The sequence below is a fragment of the Anser cygnoides genome, chromosome 8, assembly GCF_040182565.1.
Source record: "Anser cygnoides isolate HZ-2024a breed goose chromosome 8, Taihu_goose_T2T_genome, whole genome shotgun sequence".
Classification (NCBI taxonomy): Eukaryota; Metazoa; Chordata; class Aves; order Anseriformes; family Anatidae; genus Anser; species Anser cygnoides.
The window spans coordinates 24,645,323-24,661,131 of record NC_089880.1 but is presented as its reverse complement, the minus strand read 5'-3'; the positions used below and the strand labels follow the sequence as shown (position 1 = coordinate 24,661,131).

The following is a 15,809-nucleotide window of genomic DNA, read 5'->3' as shown; positions in this document are numbered from 1 at the left end:
GCCCCTGTGCAAGCCAGGCTGAAAGGAGATGCGGTGTTCCTCTTCACACTGAGGAGGTGCAGGACACGGAGGATGGGGCTTTGCTCAATGGCCATGCTCACGGGCAGGGTGGTGGCCAGCAGCATGGCGTGGGGCTGGGGCCTGGCACTCCCGGCTGCAAAACCACGCGACTTGGAAAGCTTATGGGGAGCCCTGGGGAGGGAGCGCAGGTTCACACCCTTCCCTCTTCATCTGGCAAATAAAGAGGGAAGGTGTCCTTTGAGGGATACATTTCTGCACTCAGAAAATGCCTCTGATCATCCAATTTCTCCCCAGCTTACAAAGGCGGGTGCCAGTTGGTCTGCGGGACCTGGCCCTTGCAATAACCCATGGTCCTGCTCCTTTTTTCTGGCCGATTGGCCTCCTGTTTCCTAATGATGATGCAATCAGCTTTCAGATGGGAGATTCCTCGTGAGGAGGCTTGTTATTTAAGGAAGATCATGAAATCCATCCTTAACGAAAGGACAGGAGAAAACCCTTCCACCAAGTTACACTGGAGGCCGAGATTATCATTTTTATGGGTTTCCAATCTTTCCTGCCTCATGCCTTATCAGCCAATGCAGCTGGAGGCTTCAAAAACCCTCCCAGCTTGCTGCTGATTTTATGGGACGAAGATTAGAGATGATCAGATAGTGAATTATTCATTCCACTTGATATCGCTGGGCAGGAGGGAATATCCAAGCACGACCCAGCTCCCTTCTCCCTCCCTGAGCACCTCGTGGCGGGATCCCGGCTATCTGCCGCCCCGGCAGCGCGGCAGCCGCGCTCTGAAATTATCAGGGGTGCACAAAGATGAGGGGGAATCGATAATGTGGGCCCTTCCAGCAGCAGTGTGGGAGACCAGAGGCACGGTGGGGTGGATCGGGCGGTTGTTTTCTTAGCCTAAAGTCTCCAGCTTGAAGGGATGAGGTTATTGGGGATGTTTTCAGCTGGCACTGAGCCTCCTTTACTCTGTGGGTCCAGGAGCTCTCAGAGGGCAAATCCTGGCAGCTGTGTGCAAACGGGCAGCTGGGGAGAGGAGGGAGCCAGATTTGTATTGGATATAAGGGAGAAATTTTTCGTGATGGGGGTGGCGAGGCACTGGAACAGCTGCCCAGAGAAGCTGCGGATGCCCCATCACTAGAAGTGTTCAGCGCTGGGTTGGATGGGGCTTGGAGCAACCTGGTCTGGTGGGAGACATCCCTGCCCATGGCAGCGGGGAGGAGTGGGTGGGCTTTAAGGGCAGACATCGGGGTCTGCCTGGCTCTGCTTGCACAAGCTGGCCGCCAGGTTGGTCCGCCACCGAGTAACCGGCCGATGAAATAGCTCACTCATTGCGGGAGGCGAGTCCTGCCGACAGCGCCTTGCCTGACCCTGCCCAGGAGGCCAGGCAGCACAGAAGGAGGGGGGAAATCCACAAAACCCCCCTGCAAGGGTCGGTCTCGCCCCCCCCCCGACTGAAGGCTTGCACTTGGAGCCATGCTGTCTGCAGCGGGGTTTGCACCAGGTGCTCCACCTGAGATCTGGAAGTCAGTGGCGATGGGAAATGGGCGAGTTCTGGGGCAGGCTGGGAATATTTTTTGATGGAAAATGTCAAAAAATTACCAAACAATTAAAAAATTTGGGGTTTGTTTGTTTGCTTGTTTTCCTTTTGTTTTTGGAGCAACCACTTAAGCATAAATTCATCGTTTTGTTTTTTAAAGGAAAAAAGGGGTCTTTTCTAAAGAAAAGGGGCTGTTCAGGCTTGCTCTTACCTATTTTGTTTCTTAATTTGTTTGTCTCTTTCTGATGAAGTGGGAGGAGATGGGGAGGATGAAGGAGGGAAGGAAGGAGGGAGGGAGGAAGGAAGTGAAGGAGAAAGACAAATAACCTCCATCCAAACACGGAGCCCCACAAACGTTTTTGAAGAGGAACTGGCATCTGCGCTCTGAGCCATATCACCCAGGAACACATTTTAGGCTCAGGAATGCGCTCAGAGCAAATGTTAATTTTGGCTTAAAAAAAAGACGTTATTTCTTTGGGGAAAAAAAAAAAAGTCAAATTTTGGAGGAGATCAGCATAAATCCCGAAATACCAAGACCTGGCTTTGCGGGAGGCTTGTTGTATGGGCAGCGGCTCACAGGAGGCCCTCGGAGAGAGCTGGGCTGGGGCTGGCTCCAGCCAGGCTTTGGCTGAGCACTGCCGGAGGGATTGCTCCTTCTGTGCCTCAGTTTCCCCCATCTGTAAAATGGGCCCATAGGGGTTTGACCAACCACATCTATGTGCTGTTGAGAGCATACATGCGAGGGCTGGTGAGATTCCCAAAGCGCTGCCGTGGGAACTTGCAGCTCCTTGTCTCTGCACATCGTGTGCTTCCGCTGCCAGAATCATAAAGGGACAAAGCAGGAGGAAAATTATTTGCTGAGATTTCTGACTTGGCCCCTGCACTAAGCCCACCGCCACTAAAGCTGCTGGCAGTTTCTCATCCCCCCGGGGCAGACTCAGCGATATGCAACCCTGCAGGTGCCACGGTGCTTTGAGCCACAATCGTGCACCTCTGGCCACAACAGTGCATACCTCCCTAATGGCTGCCATGCGTTAAGCAGATGCCTTGGAGCACAGGTAAGCTTTGAGATAAGCAGAGGAATGATTCCCTGGCCTCACGACCAAGGACAGAACAAGAACACTTCCTTAAGTTTCTTATAAATGGGGGAACGCGTGACGGTAAAGTGGTTTTTGCTCCTAAGGAGGGAGCTGATAGCAAGACCCCTGCCTAGCAGCCCTGCCTTCATCTCCTGGCCTGCCATGCCCCCCAGCTTAGGAGACATCCCTACCCTTGGAAAATCCCCCTGCAATCCCTGGGGCTGGGCTGGGCAGGGATGATGAGAAGATGTCGTGGAGTAAGGGTGGAGGAGAAACCACCACCATAGGGAAACCCCACCAGCTCTGTTGTGACTGCAGGGTGGGTAGCAATTAGCAGGGGGTGTCTCAGGCACTGAATTTTCTCAAGGCAGCGGCAGGACTGGGTGCTCTAGGGCTTCTGCTGGTAAGGGCTTCTGCTCCAGACAGAAGCCTGGAGAAGCCCTTTTTTTTTTTTTTTTTTTTTTTTCCCCAGGGTTTTGCTAAGAGACAAGCGACAAGCAGTCAGCAGTGATCACAATCTCTGCACGTTTCCCCGGAATGGGAGACACACCAGCAAGTCCTTGGGAAACCAAAGTTCACTCTCATTATTATTTCTTCGTAAGCCAACTCATCCCTTTTGATTCACAGCAGGATTGCTTTCACGGGACCTCGCTATGGGCAGGTCCCGGTTATCCCACGTCCTTCCCAGGTGCGCGGGGACAGCCCCCGCCTCGGAGAGTCCCTCCCTTGCTTGTTGCAAGAAAAGTCAGCAGGGTGAGGAGGAGGCTTACCCGCGCTGCGCGTGGGGATCGGGGCATGGCAAGGTGCCCAAAGGAACGGTGAGAGAGCTGGGAGCTGGCCTGCGAGCCAGCTCCAGCCCATTTCCAGCATAAATAACGTTGGTTTTAGGTCCAGGGGGAAGAGGAGGAATGGAGAGGGGAAATCCTGCACGGGGAGGCGTGCAGGCACGGAGCGGGATGCTCACACCCTGCTCGTGGGAGGGCTGGGAGATGCGGCGAGAGGAACGACGACGACACCGCTGGCTCCCAGTTCCAAAATTCCCTTGGGGTGTAACCGAGGTTGAGCAGCCACGAAGCCAAGCAGCTTCAGCTCTTCCTGCAGGCTGACCTGTCAGCTGCCCAAGGCCTGGTGTGCTGGGGAGCTGCTGGGCTCCTGCGCCAGCCCCAGCCCCAGCCCCAGCCCCAGCCCCGCGCCTTCCCACCCGCAGCAGCAGCCATGCCGCGCTTCATCGTGTGTTTCTCTCTCTTCTGGTGTCGGAAGAAATTTGGGAAGAGTCCCAAAGGCTCAATAAAACGAGCGCTGCGTTCGTGGTGCTTGACAGCCTCCCCATTTAACAAGGCGTGGGATAGGGGAGGCAGCAATCAGCTGCTTTAATAAAGGGAGGCTTCTAAACCGCAGATGTGTTTTCCTAGGTTGTTTATGGCACTTGATGAAAAGAACAGAAGCGTTTCTCTCTCTTTGCACCCCTCTTTCCCGGGCTGAGCAGCAAAACGAGGGGGTCCACGTCGGGACGCGGCGGCTCCCCTGGCCCCCCAGCCCCAGGAGGGTGGTTGGGGGTCCCGGGCAGGGCCCTGCTCGGTGGCAGGGTGGGAAGGGGGCACTGGGGGAGAGGGGAGCCGGGTGTGGGGGGGGTCTCAGCTCCCAGCTTGCAGCTCTCAGCCCGCATGCCCCAGGCGTGATCGGCAGAGATTTGCGCGGCTCGGGGCGGTGCTGCTTCCTCCTGCGCCCATGCAAATGTCAGCGGGGAGGCTCGGCTCCCTTCCAAGCCCCGAGGGGAACGTCAGGTTCAAGTCGCCTTGCCCCCAAATTCCCCGGCAGCCTTGGCTCTTGGGCGGCAAAAAAAAAAAAAAAAAAGATAAAAAAAAAAAAAGCCACCACCTCCGCCCCCCCCCCCCCTCCTCCCAGCCCTCCCCTTCCCGGGGCAGGGGATTGAATAGCCAGGTGTGAGCATCAGCCTCCCTGTTAATGAGTTTGATAATTTACCCGGCTCATTCCTGCGGGAGGGAGGGCGCCGAGCGCAGCGCGGCTCTTCCCCGGCGAGCAGGGGCCGCTCCGCACCGCCCCGCACCGCAGCCCCGCACCGTCCCCGCACCGTCTCCGCACCATGCCGGCCCTGGGGCTCGTCGCCCTCGGGCTCCTCCTGGCGCTGGAGCCCGCAAGCTGCCAGGAAGGTAAGAGCCGGCAGCCCCCGCTGCTGCCCCGCGCCCGGGGAAACTGAGGCACGGGGAGCGGGGGGCGCGCCGGGGAGGCTGCGGGGGCAGGGGTCAGCCCCCGGAGAGCTTCCCGGGGATGGGAAAAGCGCCTCAGGAATAGGAAAAATCCCTTTAGGGGGTTCATGGGCTCGCTGCTCGCTTCACCTGGCTCTGGAGGTGCCTGCTCGCAGGGTTAGGCGGCGATAGAGCGGCTCTGATTTATCCCCGCAGCACCGTGCGCTCGGAGGCGAGCAGTGTGTCGTCTTAAGGCTTTTATTTATCTATTTATTTATTTATTTATTTTTTACTTTCTTCTCGCTCTCGGCCCCGGGAAAGCGTTGCGCTGGGTTGCTTTTCCTTCTCATTCCGAGGGCTCGCAGGTTTTCCTGTACTTCTGATCGCTGGTGAGGTGGCAGGGGGGAGACATTTCCCTCTGCAAACTGGGCTTCCGTTCCCTTCCTGGAGGCTTCAGAGAGAAACTTCCTATTGCTATGACATTATTTTCATGAAAGGCAGGGAAGGACTTGTCTGACACTACAAATAATCAGGAGTAATTAAAACCAATCTGGCCCTGCCAAAGCGCTGGAAAATTCCCTCCCCCTTTCTCCTCCTGATGCCCCAGCCTTGACCGCTCTTCCTGTATTTGTTTACCAACTTGCGAAGGATTTAACAGCGTGGGGTCTCCACCGTCAGCAGGATTGAAAGTTTTGCTGTTGCTTTGAGAGGAAAAAAAGCCTTTAATGAGGACTCAGAGCCTGGCACAACTTTCTCAGTCACAGCAAAACTCAGAGAACAGCCGATGCTTTCCGAGCACTCAGGGAAGATGCACCAGAAGTTGTCTGTGTGCCTAAAGACAAGACTTTGAGAATGGAAATGGAGTTACAGTGTGCACCAGGGCTTATTTTGGCATCGATGCTTTCCTCGATCTCAGCTGGAGCTGCAGAGGGATGGGCACACGCCTGTCAGGGAGCGCAGAGGCTGCGCCCCACGTTGGTTATTTGGCTGGGGAGCTCTTGCTCACTGCGGGACAACCCACCATTGCCACGGGGCAGAAGAGAGAGGAGGCGGTGGGGCTGTCCAGGGAGGGATGTCCCTCTTAAAAAATTGTCAGGGAAGGCAAGTGAGAGTCATCCGCCCTGCCTGCCATCCCTCCCAGGCCAAAGTGTGTGCTCCAGCCCGCGGCGGTGCCAGGCAGGGCTGCCATCTATGCGCTCACTCCCTGATAAGATCTCACCAACCCCTGGGCGCAGACACTTGTCTCTGCCTGATTCCCAGCCCTTCTTCTGTATGGATGCGTGCAGCCCCTGTCCCACGGGGATATTTCAGCCTGCAGCAGCGGTGCCTGCCCTTCCCGCTGCCAGCCCTGCTTGGTTTTGGTCCCCTTGGAGGGGCCACAGGCGAGCAGCACGTGCTGCTTGGCCCCAGGGCTCACCCGCATTGCCGGGCTCTCTGCCTCTGCTTTGGTTTAGGCTCAAGAAGGAGCAAGGTCAGGGGCCCGTCCCAGCCCTTGTTGCCCCAGCTCTGTGCATCCCCTGCTCAGGTTTACGTCCTGGCTCCTCACCTCCCCTGACAGCCGGGCTCCACCAGGCTGCTCGAAGCCACAATAGTTTGATTTTGGTTTGCCGTTTGTCCCTTCAGCTTTGGATGCTCTGAAGTCTCATGGAAACAGCTGTCTGAGTGAGATTTCACTTGCAAAAGCTCTAATTCCTGAACATAGCTGATTGGAAGATGTTTCCGATGTTTTATCTCCTCACCTTCTCTGCTAGAAGACTATGAGAAGGAAACTTGGAGATCTGGGTCACTGCTGAATTCACAAAATCTCAGAATAGCTGAGGTGGGAAGAGGCCTCTGGGGGTCACCTGCTCCAACCCCTGCTCAGGCAGGGCCACCCAGAGCAGGGTGCCCAGGACCAGGTCCAGATTTGAAGATCTCCGAGGAGACCCCACAACCTCTCTGGGCAGCCTCACCTGCCCAGCACAGAAGAGTTTCGTGATGGTCAGATAGAAATTCAAACCCAGGCTGACCTTGAACTTCCTTAACCCCAGCAGCAAACTCATCCTGGGCTGGACCTGGACCTCCCTTCCTGGGCTCGGACTGGAAACCATGGCCTCAGCAGGAAAAATAAAACACAAATAATAAATAAATCTGGCCGAGAAAACAGACAAGGACAGAGCGAGGGAGGAAACAAAGCCGGTCAGGCCTCGGGGTGGGGGTAAAAGGTATCTTTGGGGCTGTTTGACAGGGCAGGAGCATCTCCTGCCCACCAGACTGTGCAGGTGAGGACTGAGCCCTGCTCTTCCCCCCGCCACCATCCCCACGCCACGGGCACCAGCAGCCCAGGGATTTGAGGGGGCTGCAGGCAAAGCACGCTGCTGACACAAGAGGGAATTTCCGCCTGAATTCCTCCCAGCTGAGTTTTGGCCCCGGGACCTTGCAGTAAACACGCTGCGGTGCCTGTGCGGGGAGGGAGGCGGCCGAGAGCCGCTGCTGGGGCTGCTGTCACCCCCTGCTCCGCCGCGGGGTCACCGCTCCCCAAAACCTGCAGGCGGTGAGCCAGCGGCCTCCCGAAACACAGTACGGGTGGGAGAGTTTGGGTCTGTATTTATATTTTTTTAAATAAAAGCCCCTTGTGATAAGTATTCAAGGAGCTGGGGGTCTTTGTCACCGTCTCCCCCAGAGCGGAGCCGGGAGGTGAGATGGCAGCCGGCAGCAGAGGCGGCGTGTAGCTGCCTGGATGATTGGTTTGCAAACACAGGTTGCACAGCGCGCCTTTATTGCCCCCGGTGAGGGCTGTTTGCAGCTTAGAGCAGAGATTTGCCTGGACAAAGTGTTCAGCCAGCACGAGGCTCCGGTGTCAGGCTGAAGCGGCCGTGCTGGGGCTGGGGACGCGGTGGCAGAGGCTGTGACGTGGGGGGAGCGCTTGGGGCTGGCTGCCTCCAGCGGCCCCATCCACGCGTGCCAGGGCTTCCTTCATGGGCAAGGAGCTGAGGAAGAAGGAAAGCCTTGCTTGATTGAAGCAGTAATTAAGTCCTGAAGGGATGTGTCTGCGCTGACCAGCTCTGCTTTTGGTGCTGGTGCTGATACCCAGGACGGGTTCGGGAACGTCTGGGTGCTCCGCTGTGGAGAAGCAAGGAGCAGCCGCCCCAGGCAGCACTGAGACAAGGGCTCCTCCTCTTTCTGTCCTGCCCCGGAGTTTCTCCTGTTTGCAGGAACACGTCTCATCACAGCCGTCCCACCCGCGGCCAGGTCACCGCTCGGGCATGGCTACAGAAAAATGAGGCCTTGTTCTCCCGACGCTCCTGCGGGCGCACGTGTTGAGCCAGACTCCACGTGAGCAGCACCAGCGTGAGACGAGGCGCTGCAGGTCAGCACTGCAGCTGCTCCTGGTCCTCCTCCAGGAGCTCCACGTGCCCGCAGGCAGCTCGGCCAAAGGCAGCGTTACCCCATGAAAGAGGCTGGAGGCAGGGGGGCTCGGCCATGTCCCCCAGGGTGACGGGGATGCCGCAGCTCCCCGCCGCCAGCCCCGCCTGGCTTCTGTGCCGTTGGCTGTTGCTCTGAACCGCTCGGCCTTCAATTTCCCGTCGTAAATCAGTTTGCTGCTCTGGAAACTTGCTGAAGGGCGGATTTTACCCAAATCCACGGTGGCAGCGGTTTGCTGCGAGAGTGACAGCGGAATTTTACAACCTCCCTGCTGTCACTTATCACCCCGGGCGGCGCTTGGAAAACAAGCCGGGAGCAATGCCTGCGGCGTGTGTGCTCTGAGCTGTTTGTTGGAACCCCTCTGCCCGCTTTCCCCCACTATTTTGGGCAAATACCCTCCTGCTGCGCTGTGCCACCAGTCCCAGGGGCATCTGCATCCCCCCTTTGCTCTCTGTACATGCATGGGCATACACAAGAGCTCCCAGGTCTGTGTGCCTCATGTCAGCACAGGCAGACACGTAGGCAGCAACGTGCTCTGCTCAGCTTCGTAGGGCTGAACTCGTGGCTGGACATTGATGGAGAAGCTCAGCTCGGCAGGCAAAGCACACGATTACATTTCATATCACTTCTGTCCTTTTTTTTTTTTCTTTTCCCTGCAGCCAGGGGTAAACTCCAGCCGTGGTCGCAAGGTGTCATCGCAGTGGTGGTGTTCCTGGTCCTGGTGGCGATCGTCTTTGTGGTCAACAGGTTCTGGTGTAACAAGAAGAAGTGAGTGCTGGGGCCAGGGATGCTCGGGCTGGCAGGGGATGCACCCAGCGCCTCTGTCACTGTGCTGGTGCTGGCAGCACTGTGATCATGGCACAAAACCAAGCATTTTGGGGGGTGAAAACAAGCCCAATACATTTTAATTGGTGAAGCAGACTGAGCCAAGGCAGGAGAGGAGCCGGCAGCAGAGCGAGGCGGCCGAGCAGCCCCAGCCCCGGGGCAGCGATGTGGACTTGACCCGTGGCGGAGGCGGCGCGGGGCTGGCACCTCTTGCTCGCTGCATGCTGAGCTCGCTCAGCTGACCCGTGTGCCTTGCTCGGTTGCAGGAACTCGATCTTGAACCCGAGCCCAAAGTCGACAAGGGACAAGGACTGAACGTGCCCTGCAGCCTGCGTCCCGGTGGGCTTGGCACCAGTCCCTGCCGCCCTGCGTCCCCCCTGTGCCCGTCAGCCCACGCCAGGCTGCTCCTTCCCAGCCTGGAGGGCCCAGCGGCAGGGCTGGGGACAGCTGGGGCTGGCAGATTCACGAATCCGGCCTCTCTTCCGAAGGGACAGCAGCAGCGCAGTGGCTGGGTGCGCTGCCAGCTCTGCACTGCCGCCTTGGCAGCAGCTACGGGCTCGAGCTACCGCCTGCTCAAGGCTGTTCCTTGGGAAAGGCTGGGGAATCGCCCGTGGGCAGGCACCAGGGAGGCAGCAAGGGGTGAACCCGCAGGCTCCAGGCTGGGGCTGAGCACCCATTTGCTGTGGGACGGCTCCTTGGGGGAGCCGTGCAGCCTCACAGCCAGGAGGAAGATGCTCAGCCCTGCACTCACGGGGACGTGCACTCACGGGGACGTGCACTCACGGGGACGTGCACTCACGGGGACGTGCACTCACGGGGACGTGCACTCACGCATGCACACGCCCTTCTGCGCCAGGGCTCGGGCGGAGGCACAGCCCCCGCTTATCTGCCTGTGTCGCTTCTGACTGCGGGTGATTATTTTGCAACGGATTACACAGAAGGCAACTGGAAAAACCAGTCGGCGGGAGAAAACAACCCCGCGTGTGACAGATACTGTGACCCCGGTGCTGGGAGCACCCAGTGGGGCTTGTGGCTGGGGTTCCCCGGCAGTGCTTCCACCCCGAGAGGCAAACGTGAGCAGCATCTCTTGGCACTCAGGGTATGGGTGCAGCCCTGCAAATCCACCCGGGTGGCTCAGCCTCTGCTGTCCCACATCCTTCTGGGATGCCGTCAGGGCCACCCAGGGCCATGGGTTTGGCTGAAGGTCCCACATCATCCCCATGGCCTCTGAGCTGCAAGAGAAAGGGGGTCACAGTTGTGCCCTCCTCTCTGCCGTCGCCACCAGGAGCCGCTCTCCCCTTGCCCTGCGCTAACAGGCTCTTTCCTCTCCCCCTGCAGGGATAACGTTGAGTCAGGGGTGACCACAGCGGGCAAGGAGGAGGCTGTCACATACAACAGCCACGAAGGGAGATACGTGAGCACCGCAAACGACTTCAGGTGAGGGACGCGCTCAGGACCCCTCCCTGTGGCTCGTGGGCTCACGCAGAGCCATGGCCTCTGTCCTGCTCCGGGTCTCCCGCCCCATGCACCTGGTTGTTGGGGCTTTTACCCTCCGCAGGAGGAAGCAGAAGGTGGTGAAGGACAGCAGGGCATGTCCTGCGCACCATCTCCTGGGGCTGCTGCAGCACAGCCTCACCCAGCCGTGGTTTTGGAGGTGCTGGCCATAGCCCTGGGGCGAGCTAACAGCCTGTGCTTCTCCCCCCAACCCAGGTCCAAGGAGAGCAAGCACGCCTACGAGAACACGCTGGAGCCGGAGGAGAGGGTGGTGACCACCGCCATGTAGCACCGGCTGTCCCTCTGTCCTCTCCTTTCTCCACCCCTCGCCCTGCCTCCCGCTGGTGTGACGGGACCCTCCGCCCCGACGTCCCCCCGCACGGAGCCTGCCCCAGCCCCGCCATCTCCAGCCCTTTCTCGTCCCCACGTCCCGGCTGCAGGACCTGCTGCTCTGCCCCCCTGCCAGCCCCACCGGAGCGCTGCGGGGCTGTCACCTCCCCAGCCCTGCTTGGCCAGGCTGATGTCCCCCATCCCCTGGACCACGGGGACGCTGACCTGATCCGGACATGCATGGGGGTCCTTGTGGGGTGTGTGGGACCCCCCTTTTTCCCCCCCCCCACATCCCCAGCTGCCCTCTGGGAAGCTGCGGATCGAAAACCCGCTCTCGTCTCACCATGTCGCCCTCCTTTATACGAGCAAAGGCCCTACAGCACGCGTTTTCATTTCAGAACAAATCTCCTCCCCTGTACATATCTTCCCTGCCAGCAATAAAGAGGATTGCTGTGCATGCGGGGTCATTTCCCTGATCACCCGGAGGCCTTTCTGGCATCTCGCAGTGCTCCCAGCCTTCGGGCAGTTTGGGGAAGGAGGTGCAGGGTGGGAAGGGTGCTCAGACAGGGGCCAGCACCCCTGTGATCCCCCAGGTAGGATCTGTTCCTTATTTCCTAGCTGAGATGAAGCCAAAAACACTTTTTTCCTGTGCTGATGTGTCAACAGAGGAGAGAAAAAGGAGATGGACTTTTATTTTGCTGGGTGTTTGTGCCACCCCAAGTGGAGAAGGGCTGCAGGGGAGGCAAGCATCACCCCCTGTTATTCCCTAGGTGGGGAAACTGAGGCACGGATCCAGCCCCGCGCTTCCCAGCGCTGCTTGGCAGGAGGAGGGCAGCACCCCCTGAATCCCACCGTCCACAGGGTGCAGACCTGCAGCAAACTGGGAACCATTTCCAGGGCTGAAGGCTGCGCACAAAGCAATCGCTCCCCCCGCGTTGCCAGGCAGTGGCTGTGGGGCTGCTCCGGGCTGTCCAGCCTCTCCCCCCGGGGGCTGTTTGTTCATTAACCCGGCTCCCTCCTGCCGAAGGGATGGGGTTTTCTGCAGAAGGGATGGCGTCTGGGAAGCGCTCACAGGGGTGCCATCGCTTCCAAGCGGCGGCATTTTACAGATTGACGCCGGGACCCGTTAACATCTTGGCCTTCAATGGGCAATCACTTGTGCTAGCAGCTTGCAGGATGCTCCCTCTGATCAACGGGGAAAGGGTTAAGAGGCTCTGTCCTTAAGGCCAGCCAGGCTGTCCCCTGCTCCTCCACACCTGCAGGTGACCTTAACAGCCCCAAACCCTCCCGGTGCGGGCGCCCTTCAGCGCAGGCAGGTTTCCCTGCTAGGCAGGGGCTTGCAAAACGCCCTGTTTTCCTGCAGCACCAAAACCTGCTGGCTCTTCCCCAGAGTGAACCTGAAGAGTCCCAATGGGGAGCTCAGCCCGGAAAGGTCCCCTGGGAGCGCCGTGGGATGGAGCAGGGCTGGAGCTGGTGATGCCACGCGTGTGCTGCTGAGCACTGCAAGCTCCTGCCCCGTGGCCGAGGCCTCCCACAGGTGACACTCGATGTCCCTGCAGGGTGGGGACGCAGAAATCCAGGCATGGTACAAACCGGGAGCGTCCTCGTGACAGGCCCACCCTGAGAGGAATCTCCCTGCAGAACATCACGCAGAGAAACCTTTCGAAAAATGCCCTCCGGAGCCGGCGTTGAGAAATCACAGCTCGCATGAAGAAACCACGCGGGGTGGAAAATCGGCCAGAGGAGCTGGGGGGGGGGCAAACCCCACGGTGCAGCCTTCTGGTGGCAGCTAGGGGCTGGGTCCTGGGATTTTGGGGTGTGACAGACCTGCTGCTTTCATGTCCCAGGGGCTGGGGAAGGCTCTGGGCATTGAAAAACCAGGCACTGCCCCGTGCCTGGGGACTTGCCTGGGGGTACAGACACGGGGCTGGAAGTGAGCCCCCCCCCCAGCTCGCCCCCTAGTCAAGGCTGCTCCCCTGGCTTTTCTTTCATGGGTGCCAAACTGCGTGGCTTTGACAAACAAGATCCCCAGGGTTCACCGGTAATGATTTGCTCAGCAGAATTTGCCAAGGATTAGTCATTTTGCCTGCCCGCTGCGTCAGCACTCCGGCTTGCGGCTGGGGGGGTGTGGCGAGAGGATGGGCACCCATTAATTTTTACCTCCCGGTTGCAAAAGAAGTTATAAACAGCATCCTTATAATGAGTAACGAGCTCGTTCCCTGCCTCGTGCACACCCCGAATGAGCCATCCCCGGGTTTGGGGCAGGTGATGCGGGGCCGGTGCTCAGCTGCTCAGAATCCCCTGCCCCTCGTGGCCGTGGGTGCTCCAGGAGAGGGATGGGGCTTTCGGACAAGGCCGAGCAGCCTCAAAAGAACAAAAAGGGAAGGAGCAGAAATGAAATTTATTGTTGGAAAAATCTTAATTAGATTTTAAGCCCCAAAGGGAGAAAAGTGAGGTATTATCTGACACTGCTAATGAGTGTTAAGGGTCTATTGTTGGATTTCTTGTTTACCTTTCTGTGCTGGCTGATACGGCCTGGATCCTCGCCTGTACTGCCATAATTAGGATATCTCATCTCTCGCTGATAGGGCTGGGGATGCTGCTTAAAGCACAACGCTGCCTCATCCCTCCCTGGCAGAAGAGCATGGTTGGGAAGACAACTTCTCCAGGTGTCCCAGCACCCACCCCATCGACCCCGTGAGCTGAGGCTGCCCTCCGGGGCCACCAGCAGCACCTGATGTGCCCCAGGTGATTCCCTGATCTCCCTGAGGTTAGCGAGGCTCTCCACCTGCACAGGTTTAAGATGTTTCTGCTCCAGCAGTGACCACAACCCTGGAGCAGCGTGGGCAGGGGGAGACCCACCCCGTCCCTTGGTGCCCACGCACAGCCCGATGGGGAGAGCTGCACGAAACCACCAGCAGAGGAAGGTCAGTTTTGCTTAATCCGGAGGACATGCGAATTATTGCAAGGTGGTTTCATTAAGGACTTGCTGTGTGCAGGTGAACGGCTGCTGGAAGGAAGGTCAGCTCCGGCCTTGACCCCATGCAGCACAGCCTGGGGCTTACATGCTGCTATCGGGCTCCCCAGCACCCAGGCGACGGGATTTGGACCTGCAGAGGCAAAAAGGGAGCCTGGCACCCCCGAGGGGAGTGGGGGGATGCTGGCAGAGGCTGTGGGCATGCGGAGGGGACTGTCACGGCCCCTTGGGATGGAGCCCAGTGGCACCAGAGCGGCCGGTCCAGGTGGAGCTGGGAGAGCAGGATGGATGTGTGTGGGCAAGGGGGCTGCGAAGTTTTTGGTCTCGATTCAAGCCCCTGAAAGCCAGAAGTAAAATACCATCCATTGTTGGTTTATACACCCGTAGTAGCCAAACAAACATCCCCGGAGCCGGTCCTTATCACTTTATTACACCTGCTAGAGTGAATAGATTAAAGAGGACGGGGGAGGGGGGAGAAAGCAGAAGAATCCAGCAGAAAAACCGGGTTTTGGGATTGTTAATTATTCTCTGGGGTCTCTAATCTTTAACTGGCAAACAGCATCACTAACTGTCTTAAAGCCCCTCCTGGAACATCCTGATAATAAGCCATCTGCATGAAGGCACCCCGTTATCTGCCCTCCTCCAGCCGTCTGTGACATGGCTGGAGTGGGAGATAATGAATGTGCGGCGTGTAATAACGACACGTCATTCATGATTATCGGCCTGATACCCAACCTTTTAGCTCCATTGTTTGTGCTTCAAGAAAAAAAAAAAAAAAAAAAAAAAGGGAAAGAAAGAAAAAGGGAAAGAAGAAAAGGGGGATTTTAGGTGCTGCGTGCGCAGCCTGGGGTCTCCGAAGCGTCTCCGTGCCAAAGGGGCTGGCTCTGGAGGCATCTCCCCAAGGGTTTGTGGTACCCTGCAAGGAATCGCCCGGCCATTGGCAGCTGCTGTAGCTATGGTGATGGAGGGAGCGAGATGAGGCAGTGCAGAAATGTCACCGCCCGGCAGGGAGGCGTTTTGGGGCCAAGGCTTGGCGATGAGGTCCCCGTCACCCGGCGCTGCCGGCTCCTCGTGGTGCTTTTGGTGCCCTCGGAGCCGTTCAGGCTCCTCAGTGGAGGTTATCTCACACTGCTTGACACGCTGCTGTCCAGATGCTGCGAGCATTTAAAGGCAGGAGGGACGTTTGAGTCACCTCGTTTGATCGGGATAAGCTGAAATTTAGGATTTTCTGCTGGTTGTGACAGCCCCGTGATGCGGTGGCAGGGTGACACCTTCCCCCAGAGCCTGGGTCCTCGTGCAGACAAATAGCACACCTGGGTTAAGTGTGCTTCTGTCCAGGCTGGGACTCTGAAATGTGTGGTTCTGGCTCCTTCAGTTATTGTCAGCACCGCCTGGAGCAATGACTTGGGTTTTGCATCAAAAGTTGAATTAATTCTGCCTCTTTCCTGAGCAGATTTCCTACCGCTTTTCTTCCAGGGAAGGTGTCTGATGGACGTGGTTGGGGTTCAGCTGTTCAGAAGAGCCAGAAGGAGCCTGGCAAGCCAAACAGGCGGTCAGGGGGGTGATCCTGGGCAGCTCATCACCTCTGTGGGGGTGCTGCAGGGACATCCTGGAGTGCCAGCTAGTTTCCTTCCCAACCAAGGAGCCTGGGCCGGGTCTCTCTGGCCGGCTGCTCCCCAGGCTCACTGCCTGGATGGCCAGCAGGCCAGCAGGGCTGCGAGGCACATTTCTTGTTCCCTCACCCGTGACTGAATTGTCTGACGTGCAAGGAAGGTGGCAGAGCAAAAACCAGCAAATTGTTCCCGTGCAAACAAACCATGTGTGCCCTGCAAACAACCGCCCAGCCCCAGCAGTCAGACCCTCGGGGATCGGGGATTTTATCCTTTCAAACAGCTGCTTAGTGGGGCGTCTAGTAGAGAAGAGGAACCCTG

The 15,809-nt window shown here is 58.1% G+C and overlaps 1 protein-coding gene across 1 annotated transcript; it reads left to right on the top strand.

The window, feature by feature from the left end:
* The first annotated feature begins 4,601 nt into the window (after positions 1-4,601).
* On the top strand, positions 4,602-11,356 carry PDZK1IP1 (PDZK1 interacting protein 1). The gene is made up of 4 exons (XM_048059224.2): positions 4,602-4,811; positions 8,912-9,020; positions 10,416-10,514; positions 10,788-11,356. The coding sequence occupies exons 1-4, from the start codon at positions 4,745-4,747 to the stop codon at positions 10,858-10,860; spliced, it is 348 nt and encodes a 115-aa protein (XP_047915181.1). The 5' UTR covers positions 4,602-4,744; the 3' UTR covers positions 10,861-11,356.
* Positions 11,357-15,809: the final 4,453 nt, after the last annotated feature.